The 16161-nt window shown below is 40.7% G+C and overlaps 2 protein-coding genes across 6 annotated transcripts in view; one reads left to right on the top strand and one right to left on the bottom strand.

Moving 5' to 3' along the window:
* Positions 1-72: 72 nt before the first annotated feature.
* Positions 73-5637, bottom strand: LOC114010737 (proline-rich protein HaeIII subfamily 1-like). The gene is made up of 3 exons (XM_055817360.1): positions 5616-5637; positions 1088-2184; positions 73-569 (listed from the first exon to the last, which is right to left on the bottom strand). Exons 1-3 carry the CDS (start codon positions 5635-5637, stop codon positions 561-563), a joined length of 1128 nt encoding a protein of 375 aa, XP_055673335.1. The 3' UTR covers positions 73-560.
* WDR33 (WD repeat domain 33) overlaps positions 1719-16161 on the top strand; it is a 71357-nt gene continuing 56914 nt past the window's right edge. For 3 of the 5 annotated variants that reach the window (XM_055817134.1, XM_055817132.1, XM_055817133.1), the window contains exon 1: positions 1721-1869. The gene's annotated coding sequence lies outside the window, so the exon portion shown is untranslated. Of the gene's footprint in view, positions 1870-16161 lie in introns of all 5 variants that reach the window. The other 2 variants (XM_055817135.1, XM_055817130.1) reach the window with 2 other exon arrangements.

Below are 16161 nucleotides of genomic sequence, written 5' to 3'. Positions count from 1 at the left end.
ATTAACTTGTGTTGGAGATCTGGGGACTCCCAAGTGTGTAATAACACAAGTGCAGTTTAGGACAGGTTAGACAGAGGCGTTATTAACTATGATCATAGTGAGAGAACATTTGGGCAGCATCTCCCTCCACTCCCTGTTCTCTGCCAAGTGGTCGCAGACACCCAACCTATATACTGTTTCAGAAAAGAAAAAGGCGAGAAAACCCAATAATTTTGATGTTAACAAAGCCCAGTATCCATCCTGGGAAGGATGGACTCCTTAAGTGTCTTGCGAAGTGCCACAATTCTAAGAAGGAATCAAACAATAAATGACGCTATGGAGGGATGGCTCTCAGTGGAGCCCATGAGAGTGGCACACCCAGTATTATCTTAGCTCAGAAGCAGGGAGCTGGCAACAATCACAGGCTTTAGTTGAAAGGAATGTTCTTTTAGTTAGGGTACACCTCCTGGCCAGCCCTCTCAAATCTTAAGCATTAATTTTACGCCACAGCTGGAAGAAGGAAGATTTTGCCAGAAGGAACAGCAGGGACAAAGAGGAAGCCGGCTGTGTGAAATCGAGTTTCACCGATACTGTGAAAGGGAGAGAAATACGGTATTATTTCAGCTCTTACTGGAAACTTAACGTTGCTGCTATGAAAGGCCAAGCTAGTTTATGGCAACAGCTTGGGCTACCTCAGCTGAAGCACTTTACCTCACACAGCATTTTATTTCTGTGCTTTAGTGGCATTACAGCTCCTACAAGCCAATAAACCAGACGTACCTTTCTAATGAACCACAGTCACCTTAACTGCATCAGAAAGAACAAATATAAAAGCAAAGTGCATGGTGATATTTTATTTTAGGAAGCTCAGTGGCCCCCTTTGGTCCAGGATGTGTTTTATAGTAGCTGCTCCTGCTGTAACTCGGTTCGCACTGTAGAATGTTCAAGCAGCGTTAAGACATTTTCATCTTTTAAATCCATAGGCTCTTGTATCTCAATAACTCATTTTTGTGCGGGGAAAAAAAAGCTATTCTGCATGTCTTTAGCTAGGTTTCTGGATAAATGGATGTGGTAGTTACAACTGGGAGGCATTGCAATGCGTTGGTACCTTCGTTAAGCTAACATGATGCTCCCGAGGAGAAGCGTGGCAGGGATCGGGTGATCTCGGGAGATCCGCACCATCACACAGCTCATGCTGGGCCTTGAGACTCGCTGTTGCGTTATGAAGCCAGGTGGTGGGAAGGGGGAAACAGAAGGGACGATGTCCGAGGTGCCGGGCGGGCAGGCTGGCTGGCTGGGGGGCTACCGCTGCCCGGCTGGGGGGGGGGGGGGTAACACTGCCCGGCTGGGGGGACCTGTCCGTTCGGGAGCGGCTGGGGCCCGGCCACCCACAGCGTCGCAGCACAGCCCCGGAGGGGGGCAGTACCCCGCCCCGGCGGCCTCTCGGCCGCCCTCGCCCGCAGCAGAGAGGGGGGGGCGGCGGTGCGCGCCCCTGCACTACCGAGCGCCCGGGCGACCCTGGCCCGTGCGCGTGCGCGCCGCTCTTCGCGCCTCTACCTGCGAGGGGCGGGGCCTGCCGGGCCGCTGGCGAGCGGGCGCGGGCGGGGACGCGGCGGAAGGGCCCGCGGAAGCCGCACGCGCCCTGCCCCGCGCGCCTCGTCCCGCGCGCCTGCGCCCTGCCCGCCGTCTCCCAACGGCCGTGCCCCTCGCGCCGCCGGGCGTGCTGACGTTGGGCGCCTGCGCCGCCCGGTCGCTGGTGGGGGAAGGAAGATGGCGGCCGGCCGCGGTGGGGGTTCGTGAGGCGGCGGCGGCGGCTTCCGGGCCCGGAGGGACGAGGCAGGTGGCGAGGCGGCAGGGCACGGAGGCGGGGTACGAGAGACAGGCCGGACGGTGAGTGCGGCTGGGCGCTGGAGCGGGGGCGGGCGCGGGGGTGAGCGACCTGGGAAGTGCGGCCGCCTCCGCCATTTTTAGGCCGCGGCCCAGAAGTGGCGCGGCCAGGGCCGGGAGGAGGCCGAGCCCCGGCGGGGCCGCCAGCGGCGGGGAGCGGTTGTGGCAGTGGGGGGCCGCGGGGCCGCCGGGGCTGGGGCGCCCTCGGGAGCGCGGGGCCCAGGCCCTGGCCGCGGGCCGAGCTGGGAGCGGGGCTGCGCTCCGCAGCGCTGGGCCCGCGGGGTGCGGTGTGCTGGAGGGCTGAGGTGGCGGCCAAGGCTGGGGCCGGGAGCAGGCAGGTGGTCCCTTTGCTGTCTGCTGCAGAGGCGTCAGGTCGTGGCTTCGCCCGCGTGTCTTAATCCTGCATTTTTTCTACTTCTTTTTAATATTTTTTAATGTTAATAAATTTTAAAATATTGTTGTTCTTCTCTCCGCCTTGAATTTGAACAGAGATCGGGTTGTGGCTGCTTGAAGATACGGCTTGGGAAGCTGTATCTTTACAGGTAGATACAGCCATGTGCAGCAGGCAGTTCCTTATTCTAAAAGGGTAGATGGATTTAATGGCGAGATGGTGGCACATTCCACTGATTGTGACTAACCAGTCTACAAGTATAACATGTTAGCAAACCTAGGTGACTTGCTAAATACGGAAAATAATTCACTGCTTTTCCGCTGGGGAGAACTTAAATTTCCTGCCTCCTTGAAGGTGGGTGTTACTTCTGTCATGCAGACTGTTAGCTGCTTTGTTATGAATAGATAGCTGTTTGGTTTCACATACAGTATTTTGAAATATTGATACTCATTTGAACACTTACATTTGTTTTACAAAAGTCGTCATAGGTAAGTAGTTCTGTACTCTACTAGTTTTGTACCTCGTTATGTCCTTAAGTGCAGGTTGTGATTAGCATTTGGGAAACTGTTTTCCTATGTGGATATTAGTTCCTCATCCGTCTCCTTGCAACAGATGTTTATTCTTTTATGCTTTTCCCAGCTCAAACTATTCATCTTCTAAGAAAAGCAGTACTGTGTACATATTTGTTAAGAGCTTATAATATGCACATAATGTTGTGCCAAAATACTTAGTTACCCTCCTTCTGAATTCTTTATCAGCTAAATTGACTTCTCAACAGTTAGCTGCAACATTCTGCCATTATCTTTAATATAAGAATATATAATAAGACATATTTCAAAATCTGGCTCTTATCATCTTGTTCAGTTGTGCTGTAGTATTTCTAATGGGAAGATCTGAAAATGTAGTTAAAAGACTTCTCATTTAAACACCCAGAGCATGATTAGAAAAATCTGGCATGCCTTTAATTGCTTTGTAGCAGTTTTGGAGTTCTTTACCCAACTGCTCTGCAGTTTAGAAGGTAAGCTTTACACAACCTTCCTGCATTTGAAGGTTTCAGAAGTGGATGGAACTATCAGATTATATTGAGAGCATCAATTTTGAGAAATAAATATTGAAAGATGGGGAAAAAACCCTAAATCTCTTTGAGCTGCAGAGAGTGTTGGGTGCTGGTAACTAATCTATGTTTAATTTAATACTCTACTCCTAGAGCTGCTAAAACCTTTTGACTTGAATGTCGGTCATAACTATAAACAGTTCAAGTCTTTCCTTGGTACCTGAAGTATTGTTCCTCCGTTGAAGACTTGGTGCAGTAAGCTGTTGGAATTGAAAATTTCTCACCAATTTTGTATTCCTGTTAGCAGCAGAGGAGGTTATAACATAGTGATATGAAATTCCAGTAGACTTACTAGAAATCTTTTCTTTTGCTGCAGAAAAGAGAGGCCTTGATCTGAGGAGAGGATGAGAAATCTTTTGTTTTGTTCCCATCCCTAGCCATAGTCGGATGTCTTGGTTTTCTGACTCGCCTAAAAAAAAATACCGTGGAGAAGGTTTTTGGTTAAGTAGGAATATGGAAAGAATACAGTTTACTTTTTACCAAGGTGGTTCCATGCAAAATACTCCACCTTTTGTGTCTGCGAGCTACACGGTTGATATCTAGGGAGTTTCTGTAGTTGGTTCATTAATGCCAGACATGAAAATAATTTTAGCCTTGTCCAATTACAAGGTTGTTACTCTAACTTGTAATTTAGAAAAATACTCATACATTTGTGCAGGGAAGCTATAAAAACAAGCTGAAATGTTTCTGTAGTGTTTGTGAATTTTAAAAAACCTTGTACTTTTTTGAACATATTTCATTGCTGATATTGTATCATTTTGTTACTGAAAATTTTAAACAAAGAGAGAATACGGATATGCAGGTTTGGTTGGTATAGTTCATGAAGAAATGCCATTGATGAGTAAGTGTCAGTTAAACTGAACACTGTTAGATCTTAATGGTGGGGGGAGGATATGGTAAAGATCTTTCAAAAGATTAAAACCTTAAAATAACTGTAGTTTTCATCTCTTGTCATAGAGAATCTGAAAGCAAGAGCAAAGAAGTAGTTTTTGATTGCTAAATAGTTTTTTGTTGTTTGTATTTTATTAGTAATCATTTCACTTAATTTAGGGCATTCATGATCCTGTATTTTTAAAATGGTGCTAAACTTATCAGCAGTCTGTTCTTGCTCACTAGTATTTAAAAAAAAAAACTACTTGGCATTTAATAGAATGTCATTTCTGGTTCAACCAGCTCTCCACATTTGAGCTGGGTGTACCAATCATTCTGTTGTGAAACTTGAAATATGATATGAAGTACGTATTTACCGGGAAAGACAGTAAGCTAGTTTCTCTTCTGTTGTGCAATATTACTTCTGATAACGTGCTTAGTATAAAGACAGTGCATGCACGGTGATGTGAAATACTGGTTAAAATTGTTCTTCAGTTTGTGGTAATGTAGGTTAAAGTTTACGGTGGGAAAAGGTAAGGCCTGAATGTGTTAGAGCATAGTAGAAGCCGGTGATTTAGTGGAGATTGTAATTAGAAAAGTGGCTAAGAATTCCAGCCCTTCATTGTCTGCTTATTTTAAAAGGTTTTATTTCAAGCTTCTTTCTCTTGTCTAAAGGGGACTTGATTTAAAGAAGGGAAAAAAAAAGCCACAAACAAAAAACTAACCTAGAAAGGAGCATGAAAACGGCAGTACACATCAGAATATACAAGTTTAAATCTCCTGCTGACTTGATACTTTCACTTGAGATGTTATAATTTTTTTTGGTACAGTTCCTTCTTATTTGCTTAATCACAGTTACGTTTTGTAAGACATTCTCTGCATGTGGAGGGATACTAGAGACCAAACTATTTGTGCTTTGAAACTAAGCTAACTGATACTGTTCCTGGTTTACCTCTGTACCCAATTTTAAAATGGAAGAAGTATGGTTCTGTGTAGCAGGAATGGCTGTGACAAACAGATCCCAGTTTATCTAGGAAGCTATGTACCTGATTTTCACTTAAAGGAGAACAACCCAAACAACCCAACCCAAACCCTGTTAATTAAGATACCTTGTTGAACAGGAAGAATAAATGCCAACTTCTGTAATACAGGATAACCTGTAATGCTGAAAATCCATGCAAGTATACTTTAAGGATTGAAAAATGTACCAAGCCTAATAATAATGTATTGTACCGTGTAAGCAGCATTGAAGTCTTAGCAGGAGTTGTTTTTCTAGGCTAAGCTGTTTCACTAGCTCTTGCTTTTATGACAGTTTCTCTCAGTTGTAGGGAGAAAGCGTTGTTCTACAATATTAAACTTTAAGTGTTGACTAACCTGGAATAGAGTTCATTTTCATCTTAGTAGCAGGAGTAGTGCTGTGTTTCAGATTTGGTGTAAGAATAATGTTGATAACATACTGATGTTTTTAGTTGGTGCTAAGTAATACAGATACGAAGTCAAGAACTTTTCAGTTTTTCAGGCCCTACCAGTGAGAAGGCTGGAGGGGCACAAGAAACTGGGAGGGGACACAGCCAGGACAGCTGATCCGAACTAGCCATAGGATATTCCATACCATAGAACATCATGTTGGGTGTGTAAACTGGGGGAGTTGGCCAGGGCTTGCCAATTGCATGGGGACTGGCTGGGCATCAGGCAGCAGGTGGTGAGCAGTTGTGTTGTGCATCACTTGTTTCTTTTTTTTCCCCTTCCCTTTAGATTTTGTTCTTCTCCCCTTCCCTCTCCTTTTCATTATTATTATTAAAATTTTATTTTGTTTCAATTGTTGGATTGTTCTTGTCTCAACCATTGTGTTTTTCCCCCCTTTTCCCCCCGATTCTCTTCCCCATCCCGCTGGGGGCATGGTGGGAATGAGTGAATGGCTGTGTGGTGGTTGGTTGCCCGCTGGGGTTAAAACCACAACTCTAACCCTGATAAACCTTCTGTTTTTTCAAACAATTACGGTGAAGTGTTCTTACATGTACGTAGGATATAAAAAGTATAAGCAATTTCTCACATTCTTCAGACACAATTGAAAACATCTCTTCTTCTCTGGGCACTTGCTGCATCAAGTAACCCTGGTAAATTTTTAGGTCTTAGAATTTGATCTTCAATTTTTCATTTAAACAGGATTTTTTTCCATATGCTGTTAAATCTGAACACTTCTCATTTTCTGTTTACTTTTAATTAGTCAATTTTGATTAGCATCAAAAAACAGCATACAAAGAACAGTAGCATGCTTGTCATGAGCTCATTGCTGTTATTTAATTAGTCTTCAGTGTAATGAAAAGTGCTGGTTAAAAAAAGTCCTATTAACTTCTGAAACTTTGAAAATGTTAGCAGTGGAGTTGTAAATTTTATGTTAACTAGAATTTTTAGGTTTTTAAATAATTAAAATCATAATATTCTGCTGCCTGTCTTCTCTTGGTACCAGAGTTCATATGATGGTGCAGGCCGCTGTACAGGAGGATGTTTTCTGTGAGCAGAAGTACAGTGTGTGTTTTTAGTCTGGCTTGGTTTTCTGTTTTGGCCTGTGTCTTAGAAACGCTGGTTCTGGAACTGGTGAGGTGGTAGGCAGAGAGGAGGTGATGGGAAATGTCTCTGCCATAGCACTGACTGACGCTGCACTGAGTGACTGTAACCATGTGTGGAGAGGCACTGTGCATTGCTCTGAGCTAATAGGCAGTTATATCAGCTTCTTACGAAAGACATCCCTAAATGTTGAAGAGCATTTCTGTTTGGTACTAACTTTTAATTTAAGGCAGTTGGTCATGAAGCTTGAAATTTAGATTGCTCTTAGTCAGTCACCTGTAACTTTACCCAAGAGTACCCCCCTGAGTTGAACAGTGTGGCAGGACAGGCCAAAAGCACTTTTGCAACTAAAAGTATAGCTATGTTGACACTGATCAATTCTGTATGTCAGTGTTTTGTATACTTCAAGATGGGCACACAGATAGTCGAAATACTCTGTTTCTTGTGTTTAAACATTCAAGGGTTCCTTCAAATAACTTTCTCAAATCCAAAAGGAGCAAGATACGAAAGAATATGTTAGTGTCCTTTTTTTTAAAAGGAAGGCTAGAGTCTGGGTAACAAGGAGTCTGTAGTATCTTATGGGTTTGTTGTTGTTTTCTTGTTCATTATGAAGTTTAGGCAACACAGTGATTTGGATTTTACCATGGGTGTATGAGTATTCATCTGCAAATTTGTGAGTCTGGCAGGGGCTCCACTTTGAATTTAAGTAGCGCCCCAGCTCCAGCTGATGCAAGTGCTTGACTTAAGCCTGGGGACTGCGCAATGGTGCAGCTCTATCCTGTCTGGTGTATGTTTGCAGTCATCTACACTGGCATTGCAGCCCAGAGTGGTAGCTTCCCCTGCTTATTTCTGATCATTTGTTTTTTCTCCGGTGTCAGTAGAGGTATTCCTGAAACTCCATAGTTGGTTGGCTGAGAAGCTGCTCTGGGTTTTGACTGATGTTAGCAAAATGGATCTCTTAACACAGAGCATTTTCTTAGGTGAATGGCCGCTGTAGTCACCAGATGTTCATGCTGGCTTAAAGGAGGGGTCATGGAGGATAGGGACACATAGTTGGGGCCAAGGCAGGACGGCTTTATTTTGATGTCAGCAGTTTTAGGTTGGGTTCAGGTCATTACGGAACTTGATGTCAGTAATGCTCTAGACTCTTGTCACAGTGCTGGTTTGTTCAGTAGCCATTGCTGCGGTTAAATTGTGCGATCACAATGAGCAGCCATGCTTCCTACCATTGTCCTCCTCCCCCCAACCCCAGTAAAATCACCACTGAACTTTGAAAGTGCTTTCCTATTAAGGCATGTTTGTAAGCAAACAATTACACTTCTTAGCAGAGACTAGTGACATTTTATGATTATATCAATAAAAATTGTAGATTGCTCAAATTTGCAAGTAGGAGGACTGCAGACTAAGCATTAATATAGTATGTTTGTTCTGTGATATTTGTGCTGTTCCTAAATTATGGAGTTTGGAGTTAAATTCAGACTTGCCAGTCATCAAACCATTTTTGCAATCTTTTTCTACTGGTGGATGCAAATATTTTCGTCTCCTCAGCAAATTTAAGCCTAATAAATAAATAAACTAGTTCTAATAATATCTTTTGCACACTCTTGACTAATATAATAAGCCACAGCTGCCAAGCTTTCTGTACAGCAAGATGAAAATACTGTCCTAAAACTGTTGACTGAATTGCTGCTTTTGCCAGGAAAGCTTGTTGATACTTTCAAGGGAGGTGGTAGAAGTACGAAAGAAATCCCTTGGCATTTCAGACCTTTGGAGAACTCTTAGTTTTCAAAACTGAAGCTCTCAGGTGGCATGCATTTCTACTGAATTGTCATTCTCATGGGGAGCTTGACTCTTCCTCTTCCTGTAATTGGGGAAAATCTTATACTGGACCCTGGCTCTTTGAAAGGCTTTGTGTGAGATTGATATATGTGAACTTGAATTTCCTTTACTGAGAAATGTATCGATAGAGAAGATGAGCATATGCTTTTATTGAACAGTACTAAATGGTAAATGCGAAGGCTATTTACTAAAGAAGCTTAAATGTGGTCATTGAGCAGTGTGGGTATATATATATTTCATAATCATATACAGGGATTTGCATGGCTCATAATTCATGTGGAAAGACGGGAAAACTTATATTCCTGGGAAAGCTGGCTGTGTATTCCAGTTAAAAAAGTGAGTGTATTTCTAATTCACTTTCAGTTGTGTGAGCAGGTGGTATATGTATCGGCCATCAGTTTAGAAAGTGCTCTAGTATGGAAAGTTCCTTTATAAAGAAGAATCCATGTTGACTATGTTTTAATATAGCAGTGTTTCTGACAAAACTCTTAGGTCTGCTTGAGTGACATTATGTAGACTTCTAAGCACTGAGAGTTTAAAATGACAATAAATAGCACAGCTTATTTTTTTCTAATGTAAATCTGTTCCTCGTGCAATTAAAGAGTTTCTAACCTGACTAGTAGCAAACAGGAATTATGCATTGTTCTTCCACACCAGACTGTGTCAAGAGTAGTTTATATATGCAACACACTTACAAATCTTAGCTGGAGCAGATATTGAGAAGTTACAATTTTGAAATCTTTTTCCACATAGATAATCTGCAGTCAGAACTTTACTTGATCCAAGTAAAGTGCTGTTTTCTTTCACTGTTTCCATAATTTAGGGGGTATTTGGTTGATTTTTTAAATTTTATTTTGTTTTAAATTTCTCTGATTCACCAGTGAGTCAATAATGGGAATCATTGTTAAAACATTACTTGAATTTCCATAGCAGGTTTCATAAGGCTAGTTTAGTAGCGACATTGTGTGAGTTGATAAAGTTTGAATTGGTCTCTCCAATTTCACTACTCTCCCTTAAGGGTGTGTCTGTCTTAGCTATGTCTGGGTATAGCAACTGTAAGTACTAATTTGCATCATTTGCTATAGAAATAGCTGCTTTTTCACCTGCACAACCCCCTTGAATTTTGGCTTGGGGGGGTAGCAAACAAATCTGTCTTGGATAAACCTTTCTGTGTGCATCTCCTACATCTTTTGATAAAAAGAGAATCAAAAACCCTTGGGGGAAAAAAAGGCTCTTTGGATTTTGTTAGAAAATACTGTGGGGTAGTATGTTATAGGGCATTTATTCTGCAGTGTGGCTTTAAAAGTGGTTAGTGTCTTCTTTTCTTATATTGAATACATGGAAGTACGTAAATAACCTTGACATGTCCAGAAGATGGGGGAGATGTCTGCTTCTGGTTGTGAGTTAGGGTGTAGACATGGGTGGTGAATGGCTTTTGTCATTAAAATGTGCTATTAAATAAAAAGTTGTTCCTTTGACCTGAACTGTTCTACTGAAGTCTCTTTTTGGAGAGAGAAGTAGAAAAATGATCTTTGAAATACGGTTAATAACTACTGAAAAACATTGCTTATAGCTGTGGCGTTGTTTTACCTTCTTACTTCTGACCATTAAAAAAGCACATTTTTTCATATGGTATCACTATTTCCCTTCCTCCTGCTCCTCTTTTCCGTACTTAGGTTTCAGTTTCTTAGTTATGGAAACTTAAAACACTATTCTTCTACCTTTCTTTGGCCCAGAAACTGGTATGGCAAACAGCGTTGCTTTGTCAGAAGACTGGTCTGAGTTACACTAAGGAGAAAAAAATAAAGAAAAAAGGCATTCTTTGGGTCACAGAATAGACATTTTAATTCTTCTCTTTTGATGCTTTCAATGTTTCCTTTTACATAAAAGTTGCACGAGTTCTGGATACGTTTGTTAACCATCCAGTAGATAAAGATTATGAAAGGTGAATCTTTATAACAAGTTAAAACTCCTATTAATTCCCAAGTCCTACTAAAAAGGCTTTGGTGTCTTCTTGTCAGCACTGAATTTGCAACTCTTAGGAACTCAGATACTCAACTTTGTTCAATATATTAGAGTGTATGTTTCTGTTCCATAGTGTGAAGAGAATCAAACTGTTGTTAGATTGTGTGGATGGTGTTCTTTTTTTATTACCAGAATTTCAGTGGGTTGTTTCTGAAAGGTATTGGTTGCGGTGTTTTCCTGCTTAAGTTTTGTCCTGACAACTGCTATAGTCCTTTTCCCTTCCACCGATCTCCTTTTCCCTTCCATAAAGTTATCTGAAGACTTTTTTTGTAGGATTTCTTGTGCACATGCCACATGCCCACCCCCCACACTTCTCATTTGTTTGTGTGTTTTATTAAAATGAAGGCTTGAGTCTTCTAAGGAGTTCTCTCCTGCCACGAGCCAAGCACAGACACATGAAAGCAGAATGTCTGCATTTCTTTCATATGGTACCTAAATAATTGTCTCTAGAATTCAGTAAAGTTCCAGTTCACCGGTGTGTGAGCAGAGGAGGAAAGATGATGATAGTCTGGTGATTTGGGGGTTATGTACCTAAACAGTAGTTTTTTTATGTACCTAAACATATGAGGTATGGCTTGGCAGAAAAATGCTGAAGGTCAGCGAGGTGTGCCCAGTTCCCCACGTATGGGCATAGCCTCATGGGTTTGTGCAGGCTGCAGAGTGACTGGCTGAATAGCGGTCTCACTGAAGAGGACCTGAGGGTTCCATCGAATGCCAAATTGAATATGATTAACAGTATGTTCTCCTTTATTTATAAAGTGAACTGCATATTGACTGAGACTTGGAGAAGCATCCCAAGCAATTAAAATGTGATTATTTTTTTTTCCACTAATGTTAGTGTTAGTTCAGCAGGTACTGATACAATAACCAGCTGAAGAATATCTTGATGTTTAGGATTAGCAAAGATGAGAGGCCTTTTTTGCTTTTAAACTATTTTTCCTTCGTTGTTTTTTAGTAGTTGTCATGCTGTTACATGATTTAAAAGTTAGTCCTGAAGTTTTGTTTCCTGACAGAATGGTAGCACCAAGGGGAGGCAGCATCAGTAATCACTTCAGCGTGAAAACCAAGCTGGATGTATTTCAGCCAGTTAAAATGAATTGCTGTTATCATAGTGACTCACAGTAGTAAAGTCTCTGGGTTATAATCTAAATGGAAGTCTTGACAAATGCTAAGCAGGAGTCAAGTTAAAACAATATATTGCTAATTTACAGGGATGACAAATACTGTTTTATTATTAAAATTACCAAACTATTGCAAGTAAACTTGTAATTTAAAGCAGAACTATCAGATCATTAATACTGAAATCATGGCAATAGACCAAATCCTCTGCATCTTCTGAGGTTTAAGTGCAGTCTGCCAAACATGCTTTTACTGCAGTTGGTTGCTTTTGTGTTGGTTTTGAAGTACACCTCAAGAAACTTGCTGTACAGGTTGCTTTTGTGAGGTGCAGAAAGCAAATTGTTCTGGGCTGTTTTACTTGTGAAGGCGGTTTTCTGTGCTGTGGCCGAAGTGGCAAAGCAGGACCTGTCTCTTGAGTCCTGTGAACTAAATTTGACTTTTTTATGATGTATATAAGCACCTGTCTTCTGTAAGTATTGCTGCTTTGGAATGAGTCAAGACTTTAGTTTGAGCATAAAATGAGACATGTTTGAGATCTGTTTGATTATCAGGTATTTGTTTAGCACTAGAAATCCAAAATTTGAAGAAAGTGTTAAATGTAGATGTAACTTACGTGCAGCTGTGCAGACTCAACTGTTTAAGATTGTCCCCCAGGCTCTGTAACCTTAGGATTTCAGACTGGCTGTTTGAAGTTTTTTCCCTGATAGCCGGTTCTCCCTTGATCGTTTAGATGTCTTCATGTGTGTGTATGCTTTCGCTGCCATTTCAGAGGTTCTTGGACATAGGGTGTTTGTATGTGAAACTTAAAGGTGTAGTGCTTCTGTCACATAAATATCAGAACTCCTACTCTTCCTCCAGTCAATAAACCCTTTGAATCAAAAACCGCATCAAAATAATCACATTTTGCTAGGTCTTGCTCGCTGTACAACATAAGATGATTGTTTTCTTGATAAATGTTAGAAATGCTACATGTTCTATCCTTTCAGACTCCTTTACCATGTGTGTATGTGTTTGGGTTAAGATTCCAAAGGTCTCAACTTGGTTCAAGTATGGTGAAACTGGGCATAAGGGAAATACAGAGCTGAAGTTAAAGGGGTTCAGTTACTTCTGAAATTTTAGGTCTTTATCATGCCAGTGTAGTAGATTCTGAGCTGTGTATGGGAAAAAAATACCTTCAGAGCATCTCCGAATAAGAAGAGGTTGTGGAACCTTTTAGGCAGAGTAGTTTATTTTGACTTAGCCAATGACTGATTTCATTATCCATTTCTGTGGTTTTGAGGAAGATATTGGAGATCTTTATTTTTTACATTTTTCACCATTCCAGCCATTCCAATAGAAAACTGCCAAATACTCCCCATGCCCTTGGCATGGTCAGAATGTAAAACCCATTTCTAGAAGGCTTTGTTCACATACAGAATACAGTAGCGAAAGGATGGTAATGTATATTGGGAGTAAAGCAGTAGACTCCTGGGGAAATCTGTTTGCTGTAGAGAGCAGTCATGTTGCTTAATAGCAGCCTTGTATAATATAGGTCAGTATTTTTGTCTTGAGTTTTGTGATCTTGTGTTATGGACCTGTGGATCAAGGAATCAGTGCTCAGATTGTAGAATGGTCTTACTTTTCTTCTGTTTAAACTTGCTGTACTCATGTCTGCATGTCTCCTTGAAAATTTCTTGAGATCTGCATATAAAAATGCAGAAAACTACATACTGTTGCTGTGCCGTACGTAATTCAAAAGTGGAAATTAGATTTTTTTAATACTCAAAGGATGAGAATCTTACACATTTTTTTTCTGCAGTTATAAGGTGTGTGTGTAGGTTTCTGCTTTTGACAAAAATATATAATTTCATCACCACAGGGCTAAGTTGGGCAACTTCATTGTTGCATCTCGTTGCCCGATGCAAACTTTACTTATCACTGGGTTATATGCTGTTTTTACAAAAAGTGATGCTGTTATCACAATTCAAACACAAGATGGGTCACAGAGTGGCTTTGAAGATGAGAATGTATTTTTTTAAAAGTAGTTTTATGTTCCTGCTTAATACAGCAGTTTTCTTAACTAGTGGGAGAGATACCATCTAGTTATAGAACTGTAAATCAATAAAGAGCCATAGCATTCTTTCTGGACTAGATTTGTTTAGGTGTAGCACTCTTGATGAAGCAGCTTTATGTGTCTAAAACCTTTGTTCTAAAAACCCCTGTTAATAAAAAAGTACTTGTGCAATTATTTGAGATTTCTGAGTGCCTTACACAGATGTACAATTTTCAGATGTTAGGTGATCTAATTTTATTAATCTGATTAAATGTTTTTCCAATACGATAGGAAATTGAAGCAAAGCAATTTAAGGAATAGATCAAATTAATATATTCCTCACTTGATCTGCAAATTGGTGTACCTTTTCTTTTGCATATTTTTTCTGTGTTTTCAGAGTGGGACTATCTAACATGCTGTGAAGGAAACTTTATGATCAGTCTTTCTTCAAAAGAATGATGTCTGCATAGAGCAGAAGCAGTCACCTCTGCTGTGAGAGTTTTAATCATTGGCAGATGTGCAAGTTAGTTTCAGCAGAATTCAGGTGTGTCTTCAGAAGTATGTGGCAGAAAGTTGTGGTTGCTAGTGCTGTTGTGCAGCAGTTTTAGTGATTTTTTTATTATTTTTTTTTTGGTACTTGTAGATTATGAGCATACCTGCTTCAGTGAATGAAGCAGGAGGGATGCAGAAACACTGGTTCAAAACTAATCTTTTGCTCAGGTTTGTTTCCTGTTTAAAAGAAGAACCATTTTGGGAATACCTGTCTTAATTTAAAATATTTGGAGGACCATTCACTTAAAATTATATGGTTTGTAAAAATGAAGACTCCTTTTTCTATGCAATTGCATAACTGTTTTATACTTTCAAGAAATGCCTGGGAGTCTAACAGTCTATTACTCTTTTCAGCCCTTAACCAAGATGGCTGACTCTATTCCTGTGCAGAAGACAAATGATGTGTGTACATGCATGGTTATTTTTTTCTTTTCTAAAACATAAAAAAAAATCCTGAAGGTGGCAAAAATAGAGCATTTATGTCTGGAATATATCCTTCCACATAATTCTTTTGCACTGGGAAGAGGTATGATTCCCAGGTAAGGAAAAAGGCTGGATGATGAGACCAAGAAAGAGCTTTCTTGAGAGTAGTGTGAATTCTCTCCTGAATAGTGTTTCAGGAAGGGAAGGTCATGGAAGGGATCCACTGCTGGTCTCCAGAGCAGAGATGCATTTTCTTCCAAGGGACAAAAGAAAGGAGAATTTTTTTGGAACTCATTGTTGATACTCTGTAAAAGCGGGAAAGGAGTAATGTTAAATTGTATTTGGTCGGTTTGTTTTCTTTTTCAGAACAGGTATGTTCATTCAGATGCGCTTACAGATTACACATTTAAAAATGCAGAGACGCGGGTTTGGAGATGACTGTTTACAATAGGATTTTTTAATTCAGGGAGATGTTACGGAAAGGAAATTAAGTGGTATCTATACCAGGTAGATTTAAAGGTGCTTGTCTAATCAGAGAAAGGTGGCATTTGCTACTGATGTATTGAGCAATAAACTTGTTATGCTAACTTTGCAGTGTGGTGTTTTTATACTTCTGCCTCAGAAAGCTGGTGTGGTTCTTCTCTAATTATGATTTGTTTGTGTGGTTTGGGTTTTTTTGTGTGGTGTTGTCCGTCCCCCGTGCCCCCCCCCCCCCCCCCCCCAAAAAAAAAAAAAAAAAAAAAAAACCAAAACAAAAAAAAAACCCACAAAACCCACAAAAAACAAAAAAACCAAAACAAAAAAAAACCCCCAAACAACAGCCTATGTTTTGGACTATGCTATTGCAATTAAAATAATTACTATTAATTTTCACTGTTTCTGTTACACTGTAGAAGTGCTTGCTTTAAAGCCTACGTATACTTTGTTCAACTGTCCAATACATGTTTTCAAGAAATAGTATACAGGTAGACTTAGGAAATTTTTGGCATTTGTTTTCCTTTGCTACTTGAGCCGTTTCAGGGGAATGTCTTTTAAGCTGCAGCCTGTTCTGTTACCAGTGGGCGGTGTAGGGTTTGCAGAAGAGGATGCTTCCACTCCACGGGAGAATTGCCTTCTGTTTGATGGGTTGGTAACATACCACTTCAGTGAAAAATAACTATTAAATAGACAAATATGTTTTATGTAAGTTATTGTACTACATTTATGGCGATCTTTACTTTTTGGGTAAACCATGTAAAGTTTGTCAAGGGTGCACATAAATCAGCTTTTATTTTAGTATTGTCTCTGAGGTGGCAAATTTGATATAAGCCATGACTTCCCCCCTCTTCCCCCCCCCCCCCCCCCCCTCCCCAAGCTTTACCT

Source organism: Falco peregrinus, chromosome 12 (genome assembly GCF_023634155.1).
Source record: "Falco peregrinus isolate bFalPer1 chromosome 12, bFalPer1.pri, whole genome shotgun sequence".
In the NCBI taxonomy this organism is placed as follows: Eukaryota; Metazoa; Chordata; class Aves; order Falconiformes; family Falconidae; genus Falco; species Falco peregrinus.
The sequence above is the reverse complement of the archived record's forward strand: the minus strand, read 5'-3'. Positions and strand labels throughout refer to the sequence as shown.

Bases quoted from the DNA above. Each gene is read 5' to 3' on its own strand.
- LOC114010737 (XM_055817360.1), bottom strand. From the start codon at position 5,637: ATGAAAATGAACTCTATTCCAG. The intron at 2,185-5,615 runs GTTAGTCAACAC...TCCCGGCCCCAG, and splicing joins GAAAATGAACTCTATTCCAG to CCTTGGCCGCCACCTCAGCC.